Here is a 26,212-nt window from a genome sequence, read left to right as displayed (position 1 = left end):
CACGCAGTGTTGCTTGTCAGTTAGCACTGACTACTCGGCGCAAAATGCGCTGCTCTCGGTCGTTAAGCGGTGGCCTTTGGCCACTGCGTTGCCCGTGGTAATAGATAATGTCTGAAACTTCGTATTCTCGGCACTCTCTGGATGCTGTGGATCTCGGAATATTTCATTCCCAAACGATTTCCAAAATGGAATGTCCCGCGTTTCTAATTGCATCTACCATATCGCGTTCAAAGACTTTCAGTTCCCGTCGTGTGGCCATAATGAAGTCGGAAACCTTTTCACATGAATGACCTAAGGGCAAATGATAGCTCGGCCAATGCACTACCCTTTTGTACGTAATACCACCGTCATTTGTATCTGTGCATATCGCTATCCCACGACTTTTGTCACCTAAGTTTATACCACCTATACGTGTGAAAGCTGGCGACATCAGTAAAGATTCTTTGACTTAGACAAAACTCTCTGTCCGCTGTTGCACGCCAGACCTCCCAGTGCCTGCTCTGTCTCGTTCTGTGCAGGCCAGAAGCTGTCCTAGAACGCCTCAGCTCAGAGACGCTGCGGCGTGGCCGAGGAGATGACGTAACCTCAGCTGTGGAGCCGTCAGGGCCCGCCAGCGCCTCGTTCCCTAATTCCGAATGTAGGGAGGGATAATTCATCTCACATGTTGTACTGCAGGTCACATGCTATGCGAGTTGCTGCAGGTGCTGTATCGTGGCAGATTATTCGTGCTGGCCTTAATATGGAATAACATAAAATAATCAGTGCTATGCCTGCATTAAGCATTTACCGATAACTGACACATTCATTCATTCAGTCGTCGTGTTCCATGCATCCCATCAGCAAGGATATCAATCAGGGAACGCCTGGTACGAGAACTGGCAGTTGACCCTCCACGTAAACAAATGCGACGTGTTGCATATGAATAGGCGGAAAGACGTATTGTTGTTTGATTACACGTTTGGCAAGCAGTCACTGGCAGTACTCACGACCGTATATCTTGGAGTCTGCTACCGGCGCGATTTAATGTGAACGCACAAAAGTAATTGTCGCTAAGGCACATGCAAATACCTGTTTGAAATTTATCCGCAGAATGCCAAGAAAAAGTAACATATCCACGAAGGAGGTAAGAGCTTCGCTCAACTGACACTTTAATACTTCTAATCCGACGGCAACCGAGATCAGGTAAGAGTACCAGACGAGGCAGATAAAATATAAAGAAGAGCTGCTCGTTTCGTCACGGGTTTGTTGAGCAAGGAAATGCTCATCCAACTAAAGTGGCAGACGCTACAAGACAGACATTCTACATGACGGAGAAAATTACTGTTAAATTTCTAGTAATGCTCTTTTCCAGAAGATTCGAGCAATATACAGGGTGATTCAAAAAGAATACCACAACTTTAGGAATTTAAAACTCTGCATCGACAAAAGGCAGAGCTAAGCACTATCTGTCGGCGAATTAAGGGAGCTATAAAGTTTCATTTAGTTGTACATTTGTTCGCTTGAGGCGCTGTTGACTAGGCGTCAGCGTCAGTTGATGCTAAGATGGCGACCGCTCAACAGAAAGCTTTTTGTGTTATTGAGTACGGCGGAAGTGAATCGACGACAGTTGTTCAGCGTGCATTTCGAACGAAGTATGGTGTTAAACCTCCTGATATGTGGTGTATTAAACGTTGGTATAAACAGTTTACAGAGAATGGGTGTTTGTGCAAAGGGAAAAGTTCTGGATGGCCGAGAACGAGTGATGAAAATGTAGCACGCATCCACAAAGCATTTGTTCGCAGCCCAGGAAAATCGACTCGCAGAGCTAGCAGAGAGCTGCAAATTCCACAATCAACTGTATGGAGAGTCCTACGAAAAAGGTTAGTTATGAAACCTGAACGTCAACCACCCGAGGCGATGGATCGGCCGCCAGGCAGCCCGTGACAGAGCACTTCATCACTGGCCTCCAAGAAGCCCTGATCTTACCCCCTGCGATTTTTTCTTATGGGGGTATGTTAAGGATATGGTGTTTCGGCCACCTCTCCCAGCCACCATTGATGATTTGAAACGAGAAATAACAGCAGCTATCCAAACTGTTACGCCTGATATGCTACAGAGAGTGTGGAACGAGTTGGAGTATCGGGTTGATATTGCTCGTGTGTCTGGAGGGGGCCATATTGAACATCTCTGAACTTGTTTTTGAGTGAAAAAAAACCTTTTTAAATACTCTTTGTAATAATGTATAACAGAAGGTTATATTATGTTTCTTTCATTAAATACACATTTTTAAAGTTGTGGTATTCTTTTTGAATCACCCTGTATTACTACCTGCCACACACAGCTTGCGGAATAACAATGACAGTAAAATCAGAGAAATTCGAGCTCATACGTAGCCCTATTTATAGATGTACTTCGCGCCCATCATTCATAATATAGAAGCGGTAAGGATGAAATTATCGCCGCACAAGAAGCATTCTCAATCACACGCCGTCAGGTGCTTTGCGGAGTATAGTTATAGATGTAGATGTGTAACGAGTTCACTTCTAACGAAGGCAGCTATTAATGAACTGATTTAGTAGGTTACTACCGTTACACTGCTGTAAGTTATTTCTTCCTGGTCAATTGAAATGTAAAGCATTATAATTAACAGGAAAGCGGTACTTTGGAAAGACGTTCTCCATCCTCAACAGTAATAAATAGTTATTGTTTATCTCGTATTGCTGCTTCGACACCAAAAAAGACCCCTTATCACAGAAAGATTTTCTGTATTCCATAAAAAGAGACCTGCTTAAAGCGAAAAATTCCTCGTGTCTATCGGTCAACAAGAATCAATAGAAAGAAAGAAGGAAATTTAGGGTTTAATGGTGAGTCTCAATAGAAGCATAGTCTGTGAATAATATAGGCCAACCAGATGTGCCCACAACAATTAATTATAAGTGAGATGATGAAAGTCATAGGATACCTCCCAATATTGTGTCGCACCTCCTTTTGTTCGGTGTAGTGGAGCAGCTCGACATGGCATGGACTCGAGAAATCGTTGGAAGTCCCCTGCAGAAATACTGAGCATTGCTGCCTCTACAGCCGTCCATAATTGCGGAGGTATTGCTGGTGCAGGACTTTGTTCGCGAACTGATTTCTCGATTATGTCCCATAAATGTTCGATGAGATTCATGCCGGGCGATTTGGGTGGCCAAACCACTCACTCGAATTATTCAGGATATTCTTCAAACCAATCGCGAACAATTGTGACCCCGTGACATGACACATTGTCATGGGAACAGAAGCTCCATGAATGGTTGCAGCCGCGCGGGATTAGCCGAGCGGTCTTAGGCGCTCCAGTCATGGACTGTGCGGCTGGTCCCGGCGGAGGTTCGAGTCCTCCCTCGGGCATGGGTGTGTGTGTGTTTGTCCTTAGGGTAATTTAGGTTAAGTAGTGAGTAAACTTAGGGACTGATGACCTTAGCAGTTAAGTCCCATAAGATTTCACACACATTTTAACATTTTTGAATGGTTGCAAATGGTCTCCAAATAGCCGAACATAACCATTTCCAGTCAAAGATTGTTCAGTTGGACCAGAGCACCTAGTCCATTCCATGTGAACACAGCCCATAACATTAGCGATCAATCACCAGCATCCACAGCGCCATAGTGGCAACTTGGATACATTGCTTCGTGGGGTCTGCGCCACATTTCTAATTCTACCATCAGCTCTTGCCAACTGAGATCGGGACTCATCTGACCGGGCCACGGTTTTTCTATCGTCCAGGGTCGAACCAATATGGTGACAAAGCAAGGAAAGGCGCTGCAGGCGATGTCGTGCTATTAGCAAAGGACCCGCGTCGGTTGTCTGCTACCACTGCCCATTACCGCCCAATTTCGCCGCTCTATCCTGACTGATACGTTCGTCGTACGTCTCAGATTCATTTTGGCTGTTATTTCATGCAGTGTTGCTTGTCTGTTTTCACTGACAATTGTACGCAAACGTCGCTGCACTCGATGGTTAAGTAAAGGGCGTCGGCCACTGCAATCTCTATGGTAACAGATAGTGCCTGAAATTTGGTATTCTCGGCACATTCTTGACATTGTCGATCTTGGAATACTGAATTCCCTAACGATTTCCGAAACAGAATGTCCCATGCGTCTAGCTTTAACTATCATTCCGCGTTCAAAGTCTGTCAATTCCCGTCATGCGGCCATAATCACGAACCAACTTGGTGCAAATAACTGCTCCGCCGATGCACTACCCTTTTACACATTTTGTAAGCGATACTACCGCTATCTGTATATGTGTATAACGCTATCCGATGACTTTGGTCACCTCAGTGTCTATTCTCAGTGTCTCTGGTCGCCATAATGTCCAAGAACAAGTGCCAGTCGGTGAAAATAGGCTTCATTAATCTCGAGTAAACACAAGTACGTCTTAGACTAAGTTTAGATGACTATACGTGCATTTTTGTGAATCAAAGGGAACACATTATAGTGCATCATTTGTTATCCTACAAAATAGCATTCGAAAGTAGGAGTAATGTCTCACAATTGATAATGGTTAGATCGCTGAAGCAGCGCACCTAACAATTTTAAGAAAATATCGTATTAACTATTTTGGGAAGGGAACAAATGATTAGTATTACTTTCGCTGAGAAAAAACGTCTGTCGAACATACCTAAATACTTTGAAATGCTACACTTTCTACACTAATTGAAAATTTAAGAAACGCTGCTATGTGACGTCATTAAAAATCCCATGTCATATTTAATCTTCAAGTGAGCCAAAGGGTTTTAGCTTTTAATTTGTTGCGGTGTAGATTTTTTATACTGTACAGGTAGTGCATTGCACACCTGATCTAAATTAATGTTCTATTTCCTAGTTAGTGATTGTGAAATACTCGTAGGTTTATTTCTCCATCAGACAATTTTTACTATAGAAAAAACTGTTCCTATCGCCTTTGTACTCGTATGCAACCACTTCTAACGTGTAGCAACCAGTGTACGTTGTATATGATTCTTACACAAGCACTCGTACCTTGCTCATATTTTTAGAATCCAGTATGTTGTCCTCGATGGGGAGTATTCATCAGAGACAAGGGTATCGTCAGAAGTGTCCCAGGGAAGTATCATAGGACCTCTGTTATTTTTTATTTACATAACAGATCTGACGGACGAGTAAGCAGCAGTCTGCGACTGTTTACTGGTGATGCTGCGGTGTATGGAAAGATGTCGTCGTTGAGTGACTGTTCGAGGATACAAGATGACTTACGCAAAATTTCCAGTTGGTGACATGAATGGAGGCTAGCTTTAAATGTAGAAAAAATGTAGGTTAATGCAGATGAGAAGGAAAAACAAACCCATAATGTTCCAGTACAGTATTAGAAGTGTTCTGCTTGACACATTCACGTCGATTAAATATCTAGGCGTAGCGTTGCTGGAATGGAATGAGCATGTTGGGATTGTAGTAGGGAAGGCGAATGGCAACTGCAGTTTATTGGGCGAATTTTAGAAAAATGGTTCTCTGTAAGGGAGACCGCATATAGGACGCTAGTTGCGACCCGTTGTTGAGTACTGTTCGAGTGTTTGGGATCCGCACCAGATCGGATTATAGGAAGACATCAAAGCAGTTCAGAGGCGGGCTACTAGATTTGTTACCGATAAGTTCGAACAACACACAAGTATTACGGAGATGCATCGGGAACTCAGTTGGGAATGATTGGAGGGAAGGCAGTGTTCTTTTCGCGAGGCACTATTGAGAAAATTTAGGAATCCGGCATATGAGGCTGACTGCAAAATGATTCTATTGCCGCCAACGTACGTTTCGCGTAAGGACCACGAAGATAATTAGAGAGATTAGGGCTCGTTAAGGAGGCATATAGACAGTCGTTCTTCACTCGATCTATTTTCGAATGGAACAGGAAAGGAAATGATTAGCAGTGGTACAGGGCACCCTCCGCCATGCACCATACGGTGGCTTGCGGAGTGTGTATACAGATGTAGATGTTGACCAAACTGTGGAGCAAATCTCAATGGTCACGGACGAGTGTGTATATGAAATTAACTTCAGAAAAGTAATAAAACAGTAAATAAAATGTACACAAATCTTGTGCAGATGACAAGCTGCGAGAATATATTAGCATAATCAACAATATATCACAGGAAGTAGCTATTTTTTTTTCGAGGAACTCCCCGACAGAACTAAGGAGTGAACCATGAGGAAATTCTTCAATTTAGTCTGCAAAGTGCGAGGACTACTGCTAAGATTTTTTTAATTCTTGTGAAAGCGTACTGAAAATGGATGCAGCAGAATACTGCTCGTCTCTCTGACAAGAGTCCACGAGGCGCGATCCAAATGCGGATGGGATTTCTGCCTAGTATTAAATGAGTGAAAGCTGCTAATTCTTGGGAATAAGCTCATATTGTTAACAACAAACGACATTAAAGAAAAGGCCAATGTCAGAATTATCAGGCTTCTGAACATAAATCGACAAGAGATTTGCAAACTTCCACCACATACTGCTCGAACTACCCGTTTCTGAACTTTTGTAAGTGAGAAGGGTTACACCAGAATATAACAAGGTACGTCATAAGTGAATGACAGTTAGCAATGTAGTCTAATTTCCGTGTTGGTTTATCATTTATTTCAGGTGCTGTTCTAATGGTACACAGAGTATCGTCGATGTACGTATGTGCTGTAAAGGTGGCGCTAATGTCAACCAAAGGGTTCTTGCTGTGAAAAGGAATGGCACCCCAGACCGTCACTCCTGGTTGTTGGGCTGTATGCCGGGCAACAGTCATACTGGTATTCCACCATCCTCTGGGGCGTCTCCATACACGTCTTCCCTGGTCACCGGGGCTCAGTTCCAAGCGGGACTCATCACTGAAGACAATTTTACTCCATTCAATGAGATTCCAGGCCGAAGACGTGTCAGGAGACGCCTGGACAGCGTTGGAACACCAACTTGACTGTCACCAGCCATACCGCCCGACAACCAGCGGTGATTGTGTGTGGTGCCATTTTTTTCATAGCTGGACCCCTCAGGTTGTCGTCCCCGACACCCTTACAGCACCATTAACACTGCTAATGGTACATACAGAAGTACTCAGTTATTGAGTAAGATCTGGAATGTGGGCTTTGAGAGGCAGCTATATGAACACCTAGTAATTTGAACTGATCAGACGCACAGACCACATACTCATTCTCTACAATCAAAAAGTCAGTTTTAGTTAGCTTGTGCGCTAAAAACTATAAAAACCGAGTCGTATTGCGATTTAGCGTCAATTTATTTTCTACAAGCCGTGAACTTATATCTTGAATTGCACTTTTTAATACATTCCCTACGTTGCACTCAACAGCCTACACTACCATACAAATACCATCAAGAAATAGAAATATCTTAGAATCACCTGTCACATTAGAAGACATGTCATTTATATATCTCTAAGACAAAAAAAAGACACACCAAAAAGGAATAATCCAAATGGGACGGAAATCGGTAGATGTGATGTACATATACAGACAAACGAATGACTAAAATTTCACAAAAACTGGATGAGTTATTCAACAGAAAAACTTCACAAATTGAGCAAGTCAATAATGCTTTCGTCCACCTCTGGCCCTTGTTCAGACAGTTATTCGGCTTGGCATTGACTGATAAGGGTTGTTGGATGTCCTCCTGAGGGATATCGTAGCAAATTCCGTCCAATTGGCTCTTTAGATCGTCAAAATTCCGAGATGGTTCTAGAGCACTGCCCATAATGCTTCCAAACGTTCTCAACTGGGGAGAGATCTGGCGAGCGTGCTGGCTAAGGTAGCGGTTGGCAAGCACGATGACAAGCAGTAGAGACTCTTGCCGTGTGCGTGCTGGCATTATCTTGCTGAAATGTACGCCCCGGATGGCCTACCGTGAAAGGCAACAAATCGGGGCATTTAGCGGGCGGTATGGCTGGTGACAGTCAAGTTGGTGTTCCAACGCTGTCCAGGCGTCTCCTGCCACGTCTTCCGCCTGAAATCTCATTGACTGGAGTAGAATTGTCTTCAGTGATGAGTCCCGCTTGGAACTGAGCCCCGATGACCAGGGAAGACGTATATGGAGACGCCCCAGAGGGTGGTGGAATACCAGTATGACTGTTGCCCGGCATACAGCCCAACAACCAGGAGTGACGGTCTGGGGTCCCATTCCTTTTCACAGCAACACCCCTTTGATTGAGATTACCGCCACCCTTATAGCACATACGTACATCGAAAATACTCTGTGACCTGTTTCGTTGCCCTTCATGGCAAGTCATCCTGGGCTTACATTTCAGCAAGGTAATGCCCGTCCGCACACGGCGTCTATAAGGGGCGTGAACAGCATCAGATATTGAGGGATCAATGTAAGGGACACGGAGACGACGGTTATTCGTATGAGACAGCGTTATCAGCACTTGACAGAGTTTAAAAGGAGCGTCATTTTGGATCCCAATTTGGCTGGGAGGTCGAATCGTGCAATACCCAGATTTGTGAGGCATTCGGATGTGACAGTGGCCTGATGTTGGACTGCGTGGTAACGTGAGGGCAGGCATACTCGTCGTCACATTTCCAGTCGGCCATGTGTGACCACCACAAGGGAAGATGGCCGCATTGTGCATCAAGCATATCGTAACGCCTTCATGTCTGCACATACCGTCTGCGACCAAGTAATGGACTATTTGCAACAATCTGTTTCATCCCGTACCATTGGTCTGAGATTAGCAGCAGGCCGGCCGATGTGGCCGAACGGTTCTAGGCGCTTCAGTCCGGAACCGCGCTGCTGCTACGGTCGCAGGTTCGAATCCTGCCTCGGGCATGGATGTGTGTGATGTCCTTTGGTTAGTTAGGTTTAAGTAGTTCTAAGTCTAGGGGACTGATGACCTCAGATGTTAAGTCCCATAGTGCTTACAGCCATTTGAACCATCTGAATTAGCAGTAGACGGACTGGGGAATTACTGTCCGAGGCATAGGCTGCCGTTAACACCACAACGAAAACGGCTACATTTCGAGTGGTGCAGCGACTGGGATGCATAGGTGCTGACGAAAGGCGTCGCATTGAGTTCAGCGATGAATCGTGATTGTACACTATCCTGGATAACAATGGCTGACGAGTATGGTGGTAATCTAGCGTGAGGTCCCATTCTTACAATGATTTGGGGAGTTAGCTGTGTTATTCTTGACATCATGGTGTGAGTAACCATCGGATATGACTTGAGGTCATTGCTGGTAGCGATTGACAGAGCTCCTGACGTCACAGCGGTGCGTCACTGACATCCTGCGTCCTCATGCGTTACGAATCACGTGTTATCATTGTGGTGACATTTTTCAACAGGACAACGCTCGTTCACATGCGGCACGTCTCTCTATGAATTGTATGCGTGATGCTGAAGTACTCCCGTAGATGGCAAGAGCCCCAGATATGTCCTTGATAAGACGTGAATGGACCAGCTCGAACGTCAGCTTTGCCCCAATCCCAGTATCCAGGATATCAAGAACCAGTTACAGCTGTTGGGGGCCAGCTTGGGGAGTGTGTGGACCCAGATCAGAGAAGTTGCGATGACAAACTGATAAGTGGGTTTATACTGCCAAGTTCTTTATAAATTTGACTTGATTTTGTAATCGAGGAAATAACAAACCGTAAAGTTTCATTTCGTTTCTTCCTCCCCTTGATTGCTTCAGTTTCTTTTGTTAGGACGTGTAAAATGGTTCAAATGGCTCTGAGCACTATGGGACTTAACATCTGAGGTCATCAATCCCCTAGAACTTAGAACTATTTAAACCTAACTAACCTAAGGACATCACACACATCCATGCCCGAGGCAGGTTCGAACCTGCGACAGTAGCGGTCGTGCGGTTCCATACTGAAGCGCCTAGAACCGCTCGGCTACTCAGGCCGGCCAGGACATATATATATATATATATATATATATATATATATATATATATATATATATATATAATTAAACCATCAGAGTACAACTTACATAATATGGTATTGCATCGAATGTACACCAGACAAACAGATTTATTTTAAGTAAATAAAAAATAAACTTTGTTGCAGGTGACCCTACGACATTCGGCAACCTTCGGCCGGCACCAGAAGTGGTGAAGGCGCTGCACGATAGCATCGACTCCGGCAGCTACCACGGTTACGGCCCTTCTGTCGGTTAGTATCGCCACTGCTCTTCCCCCACTAATATACCACAGTTCAGCCATTAACTGGTCTGCATGGGACCTTTTACCTTAACAACCAAGTAGTGGCCGTTGTAGACGCACGAAGGCAAGGGTGGTTTGTGACGGTAACGATACGTATAACTGTACTCGATGGCAAAATAATTTTGACCCGAAGAGTGTTTATAATTCTAATACGAAATGTGTTACCCTACTTACATTTAGTTAACATGCTGCTCTCATACGCAACTGTGTCTACCCCTGTGTCTGATAATAGCTTTGTTGGTTTGATTAAGTTGATATAAAACGTCGAAAACACTTTTCGAGCCACTTCTATTTTGGCCATCTTGAAGTTCAACTGTTATTATCTGCCACTAAACCCTCAACTTTCGTTTACTGTAGACACGAAGGAAAACAACGAATACGATATTTTTCTTTTATTATAAGTAGAATGGACAAAATGACATCAAAAAGAGGAAGATTTGACTGTAGAACTGTCAATGACTCTTGTTGTTTACGTATCACGGACAATGTATTCAAAGTATTCGCTATCATCCTTGGCTACAAATTGAATGAAACAAAGTGATTGCTGGTTCTTATCACATCTAGAAGTAAGTTATAGCCTTTGTGACTGGAATAGTAGGTGTGAAGAATATGGAAACCCCAAAAATGTGTTTGAAACAACGAAGTCCACCTGCCCGCCTATAAAGTACCTACTATAAAGTCTGACGCTCACTGTCCAACGGATGCTGTGTGGCACTAATAGAAGTATTCTTATACGCAGGTCATCTGGAGGCACGCGAAGCAGTGGCGAGGTATTCTTCGACAGAGAAAGTGCACGTTGAGGCCAAGGTAACCAGAACAGCATAGCTCATTTGAATGCATCACCGACTCCAAAAACAAAAGCTTCGCTTTGATGTTATGGGAAGTTCATCTTATCCATAACTGGAAAAGCTTCCAAGGCAATGGATGTAACCACAGTTGTTAACGGAAGTATGTCCCGATGTCACGGCGTATCGCTAGGTAGCTGTGAACGAGTGGTATCGGGCGTCATAGTGGTTGTCTCACGGTGGTGGTTGCGCTGGTGGCGGTGGTTGTGGTGTGCAGACAGTGGTGACAGTAATGCAATTCAAATATTAGTTAGGATACTAACCTTATCTGGCATACAGTTAAATGTAACTTGAGGTATCTAATCAAATCAATCTGCTTGATGAGTAAGTCTTAGACTACCAACTGCTGCCTGTTGCAAGGAATTTTTTGTGGCCATTGAGTGAAATTTCCCTGTGACAATTCTCTGTGTGTGAGGGAAATGTCCAAAGGTGTCGTTTCTTGCTTTCCAAATTGAGCTCTAGATTCTCTCATTCCAAATACGATTAATCGATTTACGTATTAGCGACAAGTAAAGGGATGTCTCAGTCAATAGGATCATATTTGAAGAATACTATAGCGTTCAAGCCGATCTTAATCTTGATGATTGTTTTACACTCGTTTATGGTTTTACTTTCCGTTAAACGAGCATTGGTGAGAGTAGGGTATTTGAAAGCTATCATCTGTGGCATCTCTCTCTCTCTCTCTCTCTCTCTCTATCTCTCTCTCTCTCTCTGTGTGTGTGTGTCTCCTGTCTTTCTCTTTTCAGGAAGGAGAATTAGAGTTTAAGGACTTTTTCATATCAGCCTCGGGAGAGAGTGCCAACACAGTTGAACAAAATGGGGAAGGAAATCGAGCATGACATTTTCGAGAGCACCACCTCAATAGCCGGCCGTTGTGGCCGAGCGGTTCTAGGCGCTTCAGTCCGGAACCACGCTGCTGCTACGGCCGCAGGTTCGAATCCTGCCTCGGGCATGGATGTGTGTGCTGTCCTTAGGTTAGTTAGGTTTAAGTAGTTCAAAGTCTAGGGGACTGATGGCCTCAGATGTTAAGTCCCATAGTGCTCAGAGCCATTTGAACCATTTTTGAACCACCTCAATGTTTGCCTTAGGGAAGTGAGGAAAACGTAAGAAAATTTAATATTAGCTGGTCTGACGGTACGTTGGAACCCCCAACAGAACGACGTCTAACATTGTACTTGAGTCTCAACCTAACGTATGATAATGCTTCTGTCGAATATGGTCATTAAGCTCGGTAGTTTGTGTTGTTATGGACGAGTATGGAATGCAACGGGTGGGGAGAGTGTAGTCACATTCCAATACTTGGGCTTCTTCTCCAGGTTAACAGCGAAGGAACAGTAAAGCATAACGTCTCCATCCGACTGAAACATCACCATTAACATTGCCAGATGCCATCACTTCACAAGACTCTTCGAAAATGTTTCATATTTAACTCAAGAGAGTTGAGCATAGTCTAAGAATTGTAACTACCTTTCCTCTCCATTTTGCCCAAATTCTGGGGAGGAAGATTTTTCCAACCTCCAGAATTCAAACTCTAAGAGAACGGAAGCACTTCATCGTAATCCAGTTCTGTGGTTTTATGTGACACTTCTTTTATGTGAAACACCGTGGAAAGATTGACGATTCTTTTAATGACGTATACATTAGAGGCAAGCTTTATAGAACTCTTAGAAATCAGACATTGAACGGGCTAACAACTAATGCAAAAATTCAGCAAAATAATATTATGCTTGTGAAAAAGAAACCTGCTCTTTTTGTACCGTAATGGGCCAAGAGATAGCTTGCGGTATAAGAAAGTGAATCAGTCCGGAATAGAATCGATCAGACCGTTGGTTTAGTACGGTGTAGGCGTGCTTTCCGTTACTGGCAGTTCGAACATCCGCCTGGAAAAGTATCAGGCTGCTTCCCCACTTACATATCACATACGTAAAGCGTATGCAGTTGAAATATGAAAGACACAGGGTACAAAATACCTGAATCGCAGTACATTTCATTCCTTTCCGTCCTAGGTTAAGGTGACGTGGCGATTTGAAACACTTTTAAGCACGAAAACGTATTACGTTTGCTACGTCCAGTACGAGCGGATGGCTATCATTTATGGACCCGAAAATGTGAGAATCTCAACCAACAAAGAGGAGAAGGGACACTGCTTTTCAAAACATTAATTAACAAAAGGTAATAAAGCTACAAACTCACTCTATATTTCAAAACAATAGGGCACTGGCAGGAAGCTCTCCCTTAAGAAAGCTAACAAAACGATTGTCAGAGTTTAAAGTCTTATAGATGTGGAAAGTCATTAGGGAGCCCTATAGGAAAGTATCATCGCTATATGAAGGAAATACTGAACAACGCAAGTAATAGTTCCACTTGGTGTACTGAACAGCGTTAAGTGTGTGTAATTAGAGCTCGCCGGAAAAGAAAGAACCCGATAGTATCCGATTACAACGTTGGTGGCAAAGTTCGGGAACACGTCACATCATTAAATATTTTGCGTTAGTACTGAGGAGCTACATGAAATGAGACAAACACGTAAATTCAGAATTAGGAAAGGGGAATGGAATAGCCAGATTTGTTGGAAGAGCACTTAGAAAGTAGATACCCACATCAGTAAATTCAACCACTACTGACGCGACAGTTGCCAGTAACAACAGATTCCACTGTCGTTATAAAATATAGCAATCTAAATAATCTTCCGAATGTATTCTACGTCTGATACCTGTGTGGCGATGCAACTGTTTAGCTGCGCGATTAGGAAACCATTATATTTCATTTTAAATCCGTTATAATGTTGTGCTATTCTCCATCCTTCTTCTCTGCTTAAGTTATACGTTTCGGGCGAAGGGAACTCAGAACATCTTTAGGACTGTATGTTAATCTATGTGGGAATAACCGTTTGTGTGATTGATACTAAATGTGTGCAAGACTTGAGCTTGGTAACTGACTCTAGTTTGAGAATATTCAAGGGCTGACTCTTCAAAGTTGACCCAAGTCGGATGATGACAGGATAGCAAAATTTTTTAAACGCTGTGTTGTAGATAGAGGCACAAATGCAGCAGGGAGAAGGGTAGAACAGGTTTTCTAAATTGGTGTTTTCTGAATCACATGCTATGAACTACGTATACACAAAGGCATATATAACTTCTTGCATTCTATCCTTCTTTGTATTTTCTTCAAATTATCAAAAATAAACCTATCTTCCACTTTCTTATCCAAATCGCTTCTTAAATCACAGCTGCTTACAATTAAATTATGGAAAAGTGATTATTTGTAGCCAATTGTTAACGTTGCAAACTTCTCGAACTAGTAACAACAGTTACGTACATATGCTTTCGATGTCGACGTCATTAGGAATGGAGCACGAGCTCCGATGAGGAAGGTTGCAGCTATGGTCTGTTGAAGAAAGGAACTCTGTAGTCTCATGAATAATTTAGCAAAAGCACAGAAAACCTAAAACAACATGAGTGATGGGACTCTCAAACCTCTCTTGTCCCAAATATGGTTTTGGTGTCCTAGCTGTTTGCCACACATGCTATAGACAAGCAATCAGGTGATCCTTTTTCCTTCACTAAAATAAGAAAATACATGGTTATATCGATGCAGTCACAAGCTCAGTATAGTCACTTGAAAACTGCGACTGGTGTTACCCTCAACAGTCTCTTTTACCTATGTTGCTGTGAAACTGAAATCAATCAGTTTAACCCTATGTCATAATTCTGTAAATTTGTGTTTAGCCTTTGAAGGTGACATTGAGCATCAGTGAGAATTTTGATCAATCCAGGAGCTGTGTATCGATAGTCTAATGGCACCAAATGGTATAGCATGATTCAGGTGTCCCTATCTATGGGTTTATGCAACCTGCAACGCGTTCAAAACCACGCTCGAGATTTTCATATTTTCTCGCTAGGCTACGCATAAACTATTAGTCCTTAAAAATATAAACAGAACCTTTTGCGTGGGAAATATAATGTAGTTAAATTGTGTACTTGAATACATTTTCGCTGGACACCACAGTTATCGGGTTATTCAAGAAAAACGCATTTGAAAGTCACATTTGTATGTTTTTCTTGAATAATTAGAAAACTACGGCCTCTAGCGAAAACGTATCCCTAAAAAATGGTTCTGTTCATATTCTTCTGTAGGTCTAATAGTTAATCTGTAGCGAGGGAGATAACATGGAAACCTTGGTCATGGTGTTTGTAGGCTTTGCAGGATGCATAAAACCCATAGATAGAGGCAGACAAATATTGAATTGTGGCGACTGTTCGAGGAAAACGAGAAATCCTGGTTTGTGTCCTAGTCCTGGCATCATCATTCATTTCGGATGATTACTCGTTAAAGTCGTTATAACGTGGACTTTAGCAACCTAATGTGGATTAAAGCAAAAGAAATTGTTGTTTACCTAATGTGAATTAACACAAAAGAAACTGTTGTTTATGCAACTTTCGTGGTGTATTTTTGTACAGAGGGGAAAGACAAATTCAAAAAGATACAGCAAAAGAGAGGCAGGATGAAATAAATTTGATTTCGAAACATAGTTTGCTTTTAGTACAGATTTTTACAATCAACAAAAATCATGTTTACAGTGCACCCTCTCGGGAGGACGGAACCAACGACGTTTTTCGTAGAAGCGGCTGTCCCACAAGCACTGCATCATGTCCAGTAGTAATAGATCTCAATCACGTCTTGCACTAGTCAGAAACTGAATTATTGTTAACAGGTAGACAAATTTCTTGTGGATCAGAAGCTTCATGTCTTTCTATAAAATAAAAAAACAACACGAAAACAGCAATAAATATAGAACACAGTAAGCGAATGACATGAAAGATGAGCCTGTTGTTAGCACGGCATTGTTGCACCACTCGTGATGACGTGGCTGGTGCACACATTTATAAGAAATAGAGAATGGGGAAAGAATGGGAGAGGTTGGGGATTGGGGGTCGGGAATTCGTGAGTTCCAGCCGCACAGGGCATTGTGGTAATGAAATGGCAAAAGTTGAAAAATCAGCGCCAGACCGCGCCTCGAACCCGGATTTACTGTGCATCACGAGCACCTGCCTTAACTGCTTCTGCCATCCGAACGGGGTCCCTGACCGCCGAAGACTTCGAACTTCTCGCACGCTGCAATGCAACGTTCGTAATCTGTTAACCCCTTGCTCGCGATTTATTAATTACCGTAGGATTTCGGACTCTATTAGTGCGCTCTCGCTGTAACAAACGTCAGGTGCCGTATCTTTGAGCAGTGTCTTTCGCCATTGCATTACCACAATGCCCTGAGCGACTGGAAGTCACGAAGTCCCACACATCCCTTCCATTTCTTTCCCCATTCTCTACTTCATATAAATGTACGCACCAGGCGCGTCATCAGGAGTAGTGTCTGTTCCGTTCTGAGATCAGACGAATTTCTACCGGCAGCTGCGGCCAGAATTTACGAGGCGCGTAAGACACACACTGCGACGGACTGCTCTGGAGATATACTCGGAAATGTTTATTGGCGGACCCCGGTAAATTCTCTGCACCGCTACCCTTGTAAAATCTGTCTAGATAGGGGTCGAAATCCTCGCTTTGACCTGTGAACCAATGGCACAAAACGTCTCACTTATTGCAAAGTCAATAATTAAACGCTCTGTGGAGGTCCAGATACTCTGAGGAAGAGTCCGAGATCCGACCACTAAGCTGATCTAACATTTTACTCGTAGTACACTGCCTCCAGTGACTCCTAGAAACTTTCGCCAATAATCTTCACAACAATAAAATAAGAATACAGTTCAAAGTGAATAGAGAAAATTTTACACAAAACGCCACACATTTCTACGAAAGCAAATATAATGTATTGGCTTCAAATAGACCTCGTCAAGTGCACCTCGTTCACTAAACACCTCCGCGCAAAAATTTACTTGTCTCTACAATCTAATTTGATGTCTCGCTTGTAGAATGTGTGATTATTCGCAAACTGCCAACATACGCGACCGAAAATGACTCAACTATTAAACCACGCCCATGCAACGGAAGGCATTTACGGATTCTCTATGTTTTCCATACTGGAAGATGAAACTTGGCTGATCATGTAAGACCACCTACTCCTGACGTCAGAAATACCCCTCGAAAGCACCATCTCGCAATGCTGTTTGTTATTCAGTGATCGCAGCTGATTGCAACGATCGCTAGTGGAGAACGTGAAAAAAATTCATAGCTGCGAATACCAACAACCATTAGCTGCATGAGGGAGTGACGACAATGAAAATTTGTGCCGGGCCAGGATTCCACACTTTACATGAGCGGTCACCTCAACCACTTTGGCTATCCGTGCACGTCTTAAGGCCAGACCCAAACTTCTATATGTCGTCGTTCCTGCGTCACAACTTGTACTCGTACACACATTATGTAGTTCATGTGCAGGGGAGGACATTTGAATTGAAAGTTGCTGCCTCGTATCAGGGGATGATATGATATTGTAGTGCCTCTGTTGTTAAGAACTATGCAATGTTCCTTCAGATATGTATGTATGGATTTCCATCCGCAATCTATTTCTCCCCTGAAACCCCCAAAATCTCCAATTTTTTTCGGTACAGAGTAGAAAAATAAACTGCAGATGAAAACTATCATCCACCAAGGCAGCAGAACATCGCATTGATAGGAGACAAAGCCTGCAGCATCCAGCTCTATCTCCTCCACTGGCGATCATCCCAAAAAGTCAGGATCACTGAATAGCAAACAACATTGCAAGACGTTACGCTTACGTTCCGTCAGAGTACAAAGTCACGTTTGCTGCTGAAGGGGTGGCCTATGGGCAGGCGCCAGCGTCTATAACTTTGACGCTCCGTAGCGTTGTTGGGTGACGTTTCTGGACACAGGTTCCTATCCTCGATTTGTTCCTCCAGACGCCCTCAACAGCCCCTCGAACTTTTTCCCAACATTTTGGGGAGATCCTGTATATTAGAAGTGACCATACGACTGTCCGCAGACTACACTGCCGGCCATTAAGACTGTAACATTATGAAGGCTGCAACAAACGTCAAATTGACATGAAGTACAGTTTTGTAGACGAGAAAGGTTAAGCATTTCAGCACAACTGCACATAGCAGGTAAGAGTAACGACATCTACATTGCGTCCACAAGGAAAATTATGGAATTGATTTCTAATTCAGGTAATGCATTATTATTATTTTTTTTTTTTTTTTTTTTTTTTTTTTTTTTTTTGTGGGGGAGACCATGTTATGCCTCGTGTATGAAGGAGAAAGATCTACTAGTACGTGTTGGAATCCGAAGCTTAGCATCATGGCCTGTCGAGATTGCAGTTCATCATTCCACGATGAAGCTGCACGCATTGGTTGGCATCCCACAACTGTCATGGCAATATGAAATCGACTGGTTCAGGAAGGCCATACTGAGCGGCATATGGGATCTCTACAACAACATCAGACTAGCGACGTGGAGGACAGACAGGCTTCCAAACGGACAGTTCGACGACGTCTGGAACACTACCGACTGTCAGCATGGCGACCATTGTTGTATCTTCCCTCGACGCAGCAGCAGTGACGGGCGCACCGATAGTGCTGCGACCAACAATACTGGACACACGAGTGGAATTATGTCACCTTCTCAGACGCGTCCTGGTTCTGCGTAGAGCATCAGAATTGAAGTATCCTTGTGGGGAGGATCTGAGGACATTGCCAGAGTGAATTCGTCATAATCATACTCGTCCAGCACATGGTGTGATGGTATGACATGCCGACACGATCATCTCTGCTTCGCTCTGCCAGTAATTTGGACAGAAGACGTTGCATTTTTGTTGTTTTAAGGCTGACGGTTATGCTCTACCTTTAAGGTATTCGCTATGTCATCTTTCAAGGAGCTAACAAAAGACCGCATGTTACCTGACTGTCCTGGCCTACTTTGATGTAGAATTTGTTCGACTGTTGTTCTGGCCAGTGTGTATTCCATATCTCTCATCCACTGAAGATATCTGCCGGTGGACTGCCGAGGGACCGGCATGCCGGCACTCGCTTGCCACTATGATGAACTGTCGGGTGATGTTCCCGCATCCGTCATCGAAGTTTAGTTTGGCTCGGTGCCCAGCCTGGCTGGAACCATTCTTTCTGCCAAAAGTTCAGCTCTGTATACTAAATTTCGCACGCTCTTTATCCACAAATCGCTTATAAATTTAATCATGTGATTCATCTTACTGTACAATAAGTACCAAGGCGTGCTGGAAAGTAATGTCTCCGAATTCATTCTGTTATCAATATTGGTTGACGCATTGTCATGCATATTACTCGGTCGGCTTTCCCCCTTCGCTGATGCAAGTTGCAGCACCTGGCGCAAGAGGGTTCCGAATTCTAGCGTGTAACATGGCGACGTGTAATATAAAAATGTCGATGAGTGAGAAATAGGATGCTGTAATCGAGCTTCGAATTCGAAGGGTTCGTCCACATATGGACCACCCTCTCCTTCAGCATGACAATGCCAGACCACACACGAGAGCTGCGACTTCTGCAACAATCCAACGTCTTGAGTTCACTGTCATTGGGTTCGGTGTCATCGATCAGCCTCCATAGAGTCCTTACTTGGACGCCTCTGATTTTCATCTGTCTCCGAAACTGAAAGAACATCTTCGAGGAGTTTACTTTGGTAGTGATGAGGCGCTGCAAGCAGAGGTGAAGTTGTGACTCCGTCTGCACAGTCAAACATTCTCCAGTGACTGTATCAACAAACTGGTCCATCGTTGGGCGAAAGGTGGCCGTCGCCAGGATTATTATAGTGAGAAATAAATACGCATTGGGAAAAATCTCAACACCAAAAAATAATTAATGTAGTATAATGAAATTTCGGGAATGTGTTGTCTAAGTAATGTCTTTAAGTGATTAACAATACAAGATCACAAGTTAACGTAAGCGCAAGATAAGCTATCGCAAAGGCGAAATGATGTTACGTTAATAATCGGTGTAACCGCCAGAATGTTGAATGCAACTCTCATGCATTGTGTCGTACAGGCGCTGGATATAAGTTTGTGGAATGGAGTTCCATGCCTGTTGCATTTGCTCAGTCAATACGGAGACAGTTAATGCCGGTTGTGAATGACGGTGGGGTTATCGTCCAGTGGTGTCCTATATGTTCTCGACTGGAGGCAAACATGGTGAGCGAGCAGGCCAAGGCAACATGTCGACACTCCGCAGAACATGTTGGGTTACAATAGCGGTATGTGGCCGAGCTTTATCCTATTGGAAAAAAACAACCTGGAATGCTCTCAAGAATGGCAGCGCAACGGGCCGGAGCACCAGATTTACGTACAAATTTGCAGTCAGGGTGCGTGGGATAACCACGAGAGTGCTCCTACTGTCATACGAGATTGCATCCCAGACTACAAATGCACTTGTAGGCCCGGTGTGTATAGCATTGCAGATTTGTTGTAGGCTATCAACTGGCCTCCTTCTAACGAACACACAGCCACCACTGACACCGAGGGAGAACCAGGTTTCACCAGAAAGTACAACTGACCTCCACTCTGCCCTACAATGAGCTCTCGCCTGACGCCACAGAAATAGCAAATGGCGGTAGTTTAGGGACAGTGGAATGCACGCTACAGGGTGTCTGGCTCGAAGGTGTCCTTGAAGTAACCGATTTGTAACAGTTCTTCGTGTTACTTTGGTGCCAACTGCTGTTCAGATCGCTGCTGCAGGTGCAGTACGATGCGCCAGAACATACGCTGAACACAGTGGTCTTCTCTTTCAGTAGTACCACATGGCCGTCTGGAGCCGGTCTTCTTGCGACTATACATTCTCGTGAATACCGCTGTCAGGAATCATGTACAGCTGCAACATTTCTGCCAAGTGTTTCCGCAACATCCAGCTTCTCGTAGCCCTACTACACGACCTCGTTCAAACTCAGTGAGGTGCTGATAGTGTCTTCTTTATCGACTTTTAGTCATTCTTGACTAACATCAACTCTTCACGTTCAATCTCAAAACTAACTAACGCTCGCGACCGTTACAGTGTTATGTAAAGCAAACCTGATTTGCATCCTCTTAATGGCGCTACTTAGCGTTACTCTTATGCGACTGGCGCGAAATTTAACAGACATCATTTTCCAGATATACAAACCCGCCGTCCAAGTTTCGTTTGCGTCGCACAACCCCTCCTTGGTGTTGCATTTTTTTCTCTTCAGTATATGTAAACAAGAAGAACAAATGTGTAGAATGTTAATAACGCGAAATGAAATTTCAACCACCCGTTTTCTCCTCCGGTTGCGAAAACATTCTGTTGGCACCCACCTACATAGGGGGAAATGATCATCACGATAAAATAAGAGAAATCAGCGCTCGCACAGAAAAATTTAAGTGCTCGTTTTTCCCGCGCACCGTTCGAGAGTGGAATGGTAGAGAGACAGCTTGAAGGTGATCCTTTGAACACTCTGCCAGGCACTTTATCGTGAATAGCAGAGTAATCACTTAGATGTGGAGGTAGATGTAGAACTTCTTGGTTCATTCTTCATGCATAGTTAGGTTATAATTTCATAGTGTTAGACTCGAGGTTCTTAGAACGAAGTAAGAAAGTCGGTCAGCAGTTAGCATTAGGCGGCATGTGAATTGCTACTTTTTCTTACTACTTGCAACTTCTAGTTGCGACTGAAACTGCAGTCAGATACTGTAAAGTAATTGTGAAAACGGCGATTTCTCAGTCAGTGTAATTTGTAACAGATGCGTGATTTCTTGCCCACCCCTAGTATAGTGTATTTACACACATCAAAAAAAGTTTTGCATCACCCCGATTCCCAGAACTCCTGAAGATAGACGTTGACTGTGGATATTGTATCACAGACACAGTCTCTTCGACTATTCAGATATGTCACTAAACCCGCCCAAAGATGTAAACAACCATGCATGAGCAGCGCCTATTAGACGGAGGGGGTCCGACAACCGATCAGTTCCAGTCATTCCACCAGGAAGGAGGTACACGGCTCGTGTTGTCTGTAATTCAACCATGCCTAGACGGCCAATACCGCTGTTCGATCACGCCCGCAATTTTACTTTGTGCTAGGAAAGGTTCTCAACAAGGGAAGTGTCCAGGCGTCTCGAGGAGAACCAAAGCGATGTTGTTCGGACATGGAGGAGATACAGAGAGACAGGAACTGTCGATGACATGCTTCGCTCAGGCCGCCCAAGTACTGCATTGGATGACTGCTACCTACGGATTATGGCTCGGAGGAACCCTGACAGCAACGCAACTATGTTGAATAATGCTTCTCATGCAGCCACAGGACGTCGTATTACGACTCAACCTGTCCGCAATAGGCTGCACGATGCGCAACTTCACTCCTGACGTCCATGGTGAGGTCCATCTTTGCAACCACGACACCCAGCAGCGCGGTACAGATAGGCCCAAAAACATGCTGAATGGACGGCTCAGGATTGGCATCACATTCTCTTCACCGATGAGTGTCGCATATGCCTTCAACCAGACAATCGTCGGAGACGTGTTTGGAGGCAACCCGGCCATGCTGAACGCCTTAGACAGGTTGTCGAGCGAGTGCAATAAGGTGGAGGTTCCCTGCTGATTTGGGGTGGCATTATGTGGGGTCGACGTAAGCTGCAGGTGGTCATGGAAGACGCCGTAACGACTGTAAGATACGTGAATACCACACTCCGGCCGATAGTGCAACCATATCGGCAGCATATTGGCGAGGCATTCGTCTTCATGGACGACAATTCGCGCCCCCATCGTGCACATCTTGTGAATGAGTTATTTCAGGATAACGACATCGCTCGACTAAAGTGGCCAGCATGTTCTCCAGACATGAACCCAATCGAACATGCCTGGGATAGATTGAAAAGGATTGTTTATGGACGACGTGACCCACCAAACACTCTGAGAGATCTACGCCTAATCACCGTTGAGGAGTGGGACAATCTGGACCAACAGTACCTTGATGAACTTGTGGAGAGTATGACACGACGAATACAGGCATGCATCTAGCAAGAGGACGTGCTATTGGGTATTAGAGGTATAGGTGTGTACAGTAATCTGGACCACTACCTCTGAAGGTCTCGCTGTATGGTGGTACAACATGCAATGTGTGGTTTTCATGAGTAATAAAAAGGGCGGAAATGGTGTTTATGTTGCTCTCTATTCCAATTTTCTGTACAGGTTCCGGAACTCTCGGAACCGAGGTGATGGAAAACTTTTTTTGATGTGTGTATTTTAACTACAAAATGACACGTACTGTTGAACATACTGTCTCGAGGGCACAGACGCAGTGAGCTACAAGGAGCGGGGCAGTGGCGTGACCATCGCACGTGGCTGGGCACGCCCCGACTAAGGCAAACACGCGGAACCTGTTGGCTGGCGGCGAGCCGCGGCGGCCTTGGCACCCACCACGTGGTCTCCGGCTGGCCACTGGCGAGTGGCGACAGCTTCCTGCCGCCGGCTCTGCGCAGCCTCCCGAGACCTTTGGCTTTCACACCTCTGTCGTCACACATGTGTCTTCCGTCTGTCAAGAATGCAGGTTCATCCGTCTTAACCGTAGCATAGAGGGGCATGACAGGGTTGGAGCCTCTCCCCGATGTTATTCAATCTGTATATTGAACAAGCAGTTAAGGAAACAAAAGAAAAATTCGGAGTAGGTATTGAAATCCATGGAGAAGAAATAAAAACTTTGAGGTTCTCTGATGACATTGTAATTCTGTCAGACATAGCAAAGGACTTGGAAGAGCAGTTGAACGGAATGACAGTGTCTTGAAAGGAGGATATAAGATGAACATCAACAAAAGCAAAACGAGCATAATGGAATGTAGTCGAATTAAGTCGGGTGATGCTGAGGGAATTAGATTAGGAAATGAGACACTTATAGTAGTAAAGGAGTTTTGTTATTTGGGGAGCAAAATAACTGATGGTGGTCGAAATAGAGATGATATAAAATGTAGACTAGCAATGGCAAGGAAAGCGTTTCTGAAGAAGATAAACTTGTTAACATCGAGTATAGATTTAAGCGTCAGGAAGTCGTTTCTTAAAGTATTTGTATGGAGGGTAGCCATGTATGGAAGTGAAACGTGGACGATAAATAGTTTAGACAAGAATCGAATAGAAGCTTTCGAAATGTGCTACAGAAGAATGCTGTAGATTAGATGGGTAGATCACATAACTAATGAGGATGTATTGAATAGAATTGCGGAGAAGGGGAGTTTGTGGCACAACTTAACTAGAAGACGGGATCGGTTGGTAGGACATGTTCTGAGGCATCAAGGGATCACCAATTTAGTATTGGAGGGCAGCGTGGAGGTTAAAAATCGTAGAGGGAGACCAAGAGATGAATACACTAAGCAGATTCAGAAGGATGTAAGTTGCAGTAGGTACTGGGAGATGAAGAAGCTTGCACATGAAATAGTAGGATGGAGAGATGCATCAAACCAGTCTCAGGACTGGAGACCACAACAACAACAACAACAGTATGTACTTGTGTTGTCGGATAGTGGTAAACTGTTGTGAGTTGATCAGGCTCTCCAAATAGTAATATTTGTCATAGAAGTCCATTAGCTATGTCGTCAGCGTACAACGCAGGAAAATTATATACGCAAATGTGTACATTGTCTCTAGTTCTTTGTAACATCCATTTAATGAACAGTCAGCGTTTTCGGATGCCAACAACAGCTTTTTGAATGTTGATCTAGTCTTCGTCAGTTAGAGTTAATCGTGTAGCAGTTACAGTACAAACCAGTTAAGTCTAAGCTTGCAAAAGGCTGTGTGCCATTTATATTAATATGAGGATGCTCGTCTCGGTCTGAAAATGATGCGGTCGAGTACTGGACTTCAAACTCTTCAGAATACCTGGGAGTGAAGTACGTCACGATCATCACTTTTAACCAGCAATACACCTACATATATGTTACATAAATTGTAAATTGGATGTCGGCAAACGAAAGAAAAGTTGAGTGAAAACAGGCACGATTACAGTGAGGTAGGCAACCGAACTTCATCCACAAATACGCAATGACCTTCTGCTCCACCACAGATTGTGCAAGCCCAATTCGCTATTCATAATCTCAACCCTAACAAGTGGTCGTAGTCCTCATGAGACTTGTAGGCTAGTTCGTTCAATGTCCTCTCCAGTCTGCAGGCTACGTCAGCTTTCGAGATATTGCTGTACTTTTGTATTCGCAGAGAAACAGGGCAGTTGAGGACAGAACTAGATTAAGAACAAGAAAAGGTCTATCAACTACACGAAATGTACCTACAACTGAGGGACTCCAGCCATAGAAACCAACTGGATCACTTGAAATGCAAAAGTACGATTGTGCAGAACTAAGTCCTCTGTATCTTAGGACATGTGACTGTGATGGAACACTTATCACTTGGCGGCACCGAAAATGGAATATGTCTAAACCGACAGGACAGAAGTGGGGAGGCGAAACGAGGCGACCTCGATTCTAACAGGCTACACTATCGAGACAAATCGCTTAATTTCTGTTCCTGCAACCTCTTGCGTGGTACTGGTCCATAATATTGAAGATTTCGCAAATATATATCCTTTCACAGGTTGATAAACGGCCTGGCAATCCACTGTAAGCACATACTTATACATATGGAGATTTACTGCTTGCTGCGCTCATTCACTTCGCTCTCCTATCATGCAGTGTTGATTCGTATCTACTGACCAGAGTAACCGCCACTTGTAGGGTGCACCAGGTGGAAGTAGCTTAATCATGTCTCCACAACTCATTGGGGCCAAGCTGTCTGTGGTATTTAACACAGGTATCGAAAGCTACACTGTGCAGTCAAATTAATGTGACAAATTGTCAAAGGCCTGAATAACCACTTTTTGCAGCGCAGACGACTGTGAGACGCGCAGGAAGATAATACTCAGCGAGTTTCTGGAAGTTACCGACAGCGATGTGGAGACATGTCGACTCCAACACCGTGGACAGCTGCGCTAGGTTTCTTGGTTGAGGATCCATGGTGCGAACAGCCCAATCGAGATGCTCTCACAGATTCTCGATTGCGTTTAAATCAAGCGATATTGGCGGCCAGGGAAGTACGGTAATCTGATCCTGGTGGTCTCCGAAACATGCATGTACTCTGTGACCTTTGTGACACGTTGTATTGTCCTACTTGTAGGTGCGGTCGTGCCCAGGACAACCAAACTGCATGTAGGGGTGGATATGGTCCACAAGGATAGATACATACTTG

At 44.0% G+C, this 26,212-nt stretch overlaps 1 protein-coding gene across 1 annotated transcript in view; it reads left to right on the top strand.

Moving 5' to 3' along the window:
- Positions 1–26,212, top strand: part of LOC126236493 (tyrosine aminotransferase) — a 174,745-nt gene that overhangs the window by 78,259 nt on the left and 70,274 nt on the right. Inside the window, exons 2-3 of the mRNA XM_049945848.1 lie at positions 10,040–10,144; positions 10,934–11,001. Coding sequence (XP_049801805.1) covers positions 10,040–10,144; positions 10,934–11,001 — 173 coding nt within the window. The remainder of the gene's footprint in view (positions 1–10,039; positions 10,145–10,933; positions 11,002–26,212) is intronic.

The sequence above is a fragment of the Schistocerca nitens genome, chromosome 2 (assembly GCF_023898315.1).
Source record: "Schistocerca nitens isolate TAMUIC-IGC-003100 chromosome 2, iqSchNite1.1, whole genome shotgun sequence".
In the NCBI taxonomy this organism is placed as follows: domain Eukaryota; kingdom Metazoa; phylum Arthropoda; class Insecta; order Orthoptera; family Acrididae; genus Schistocerca; species Schistocerca nitens.
The sequence above is the reverse complement of the archived record's forward strand: the minus strand, read 5'-3'. Positions and strand labels throughout refer to the sequence as shown.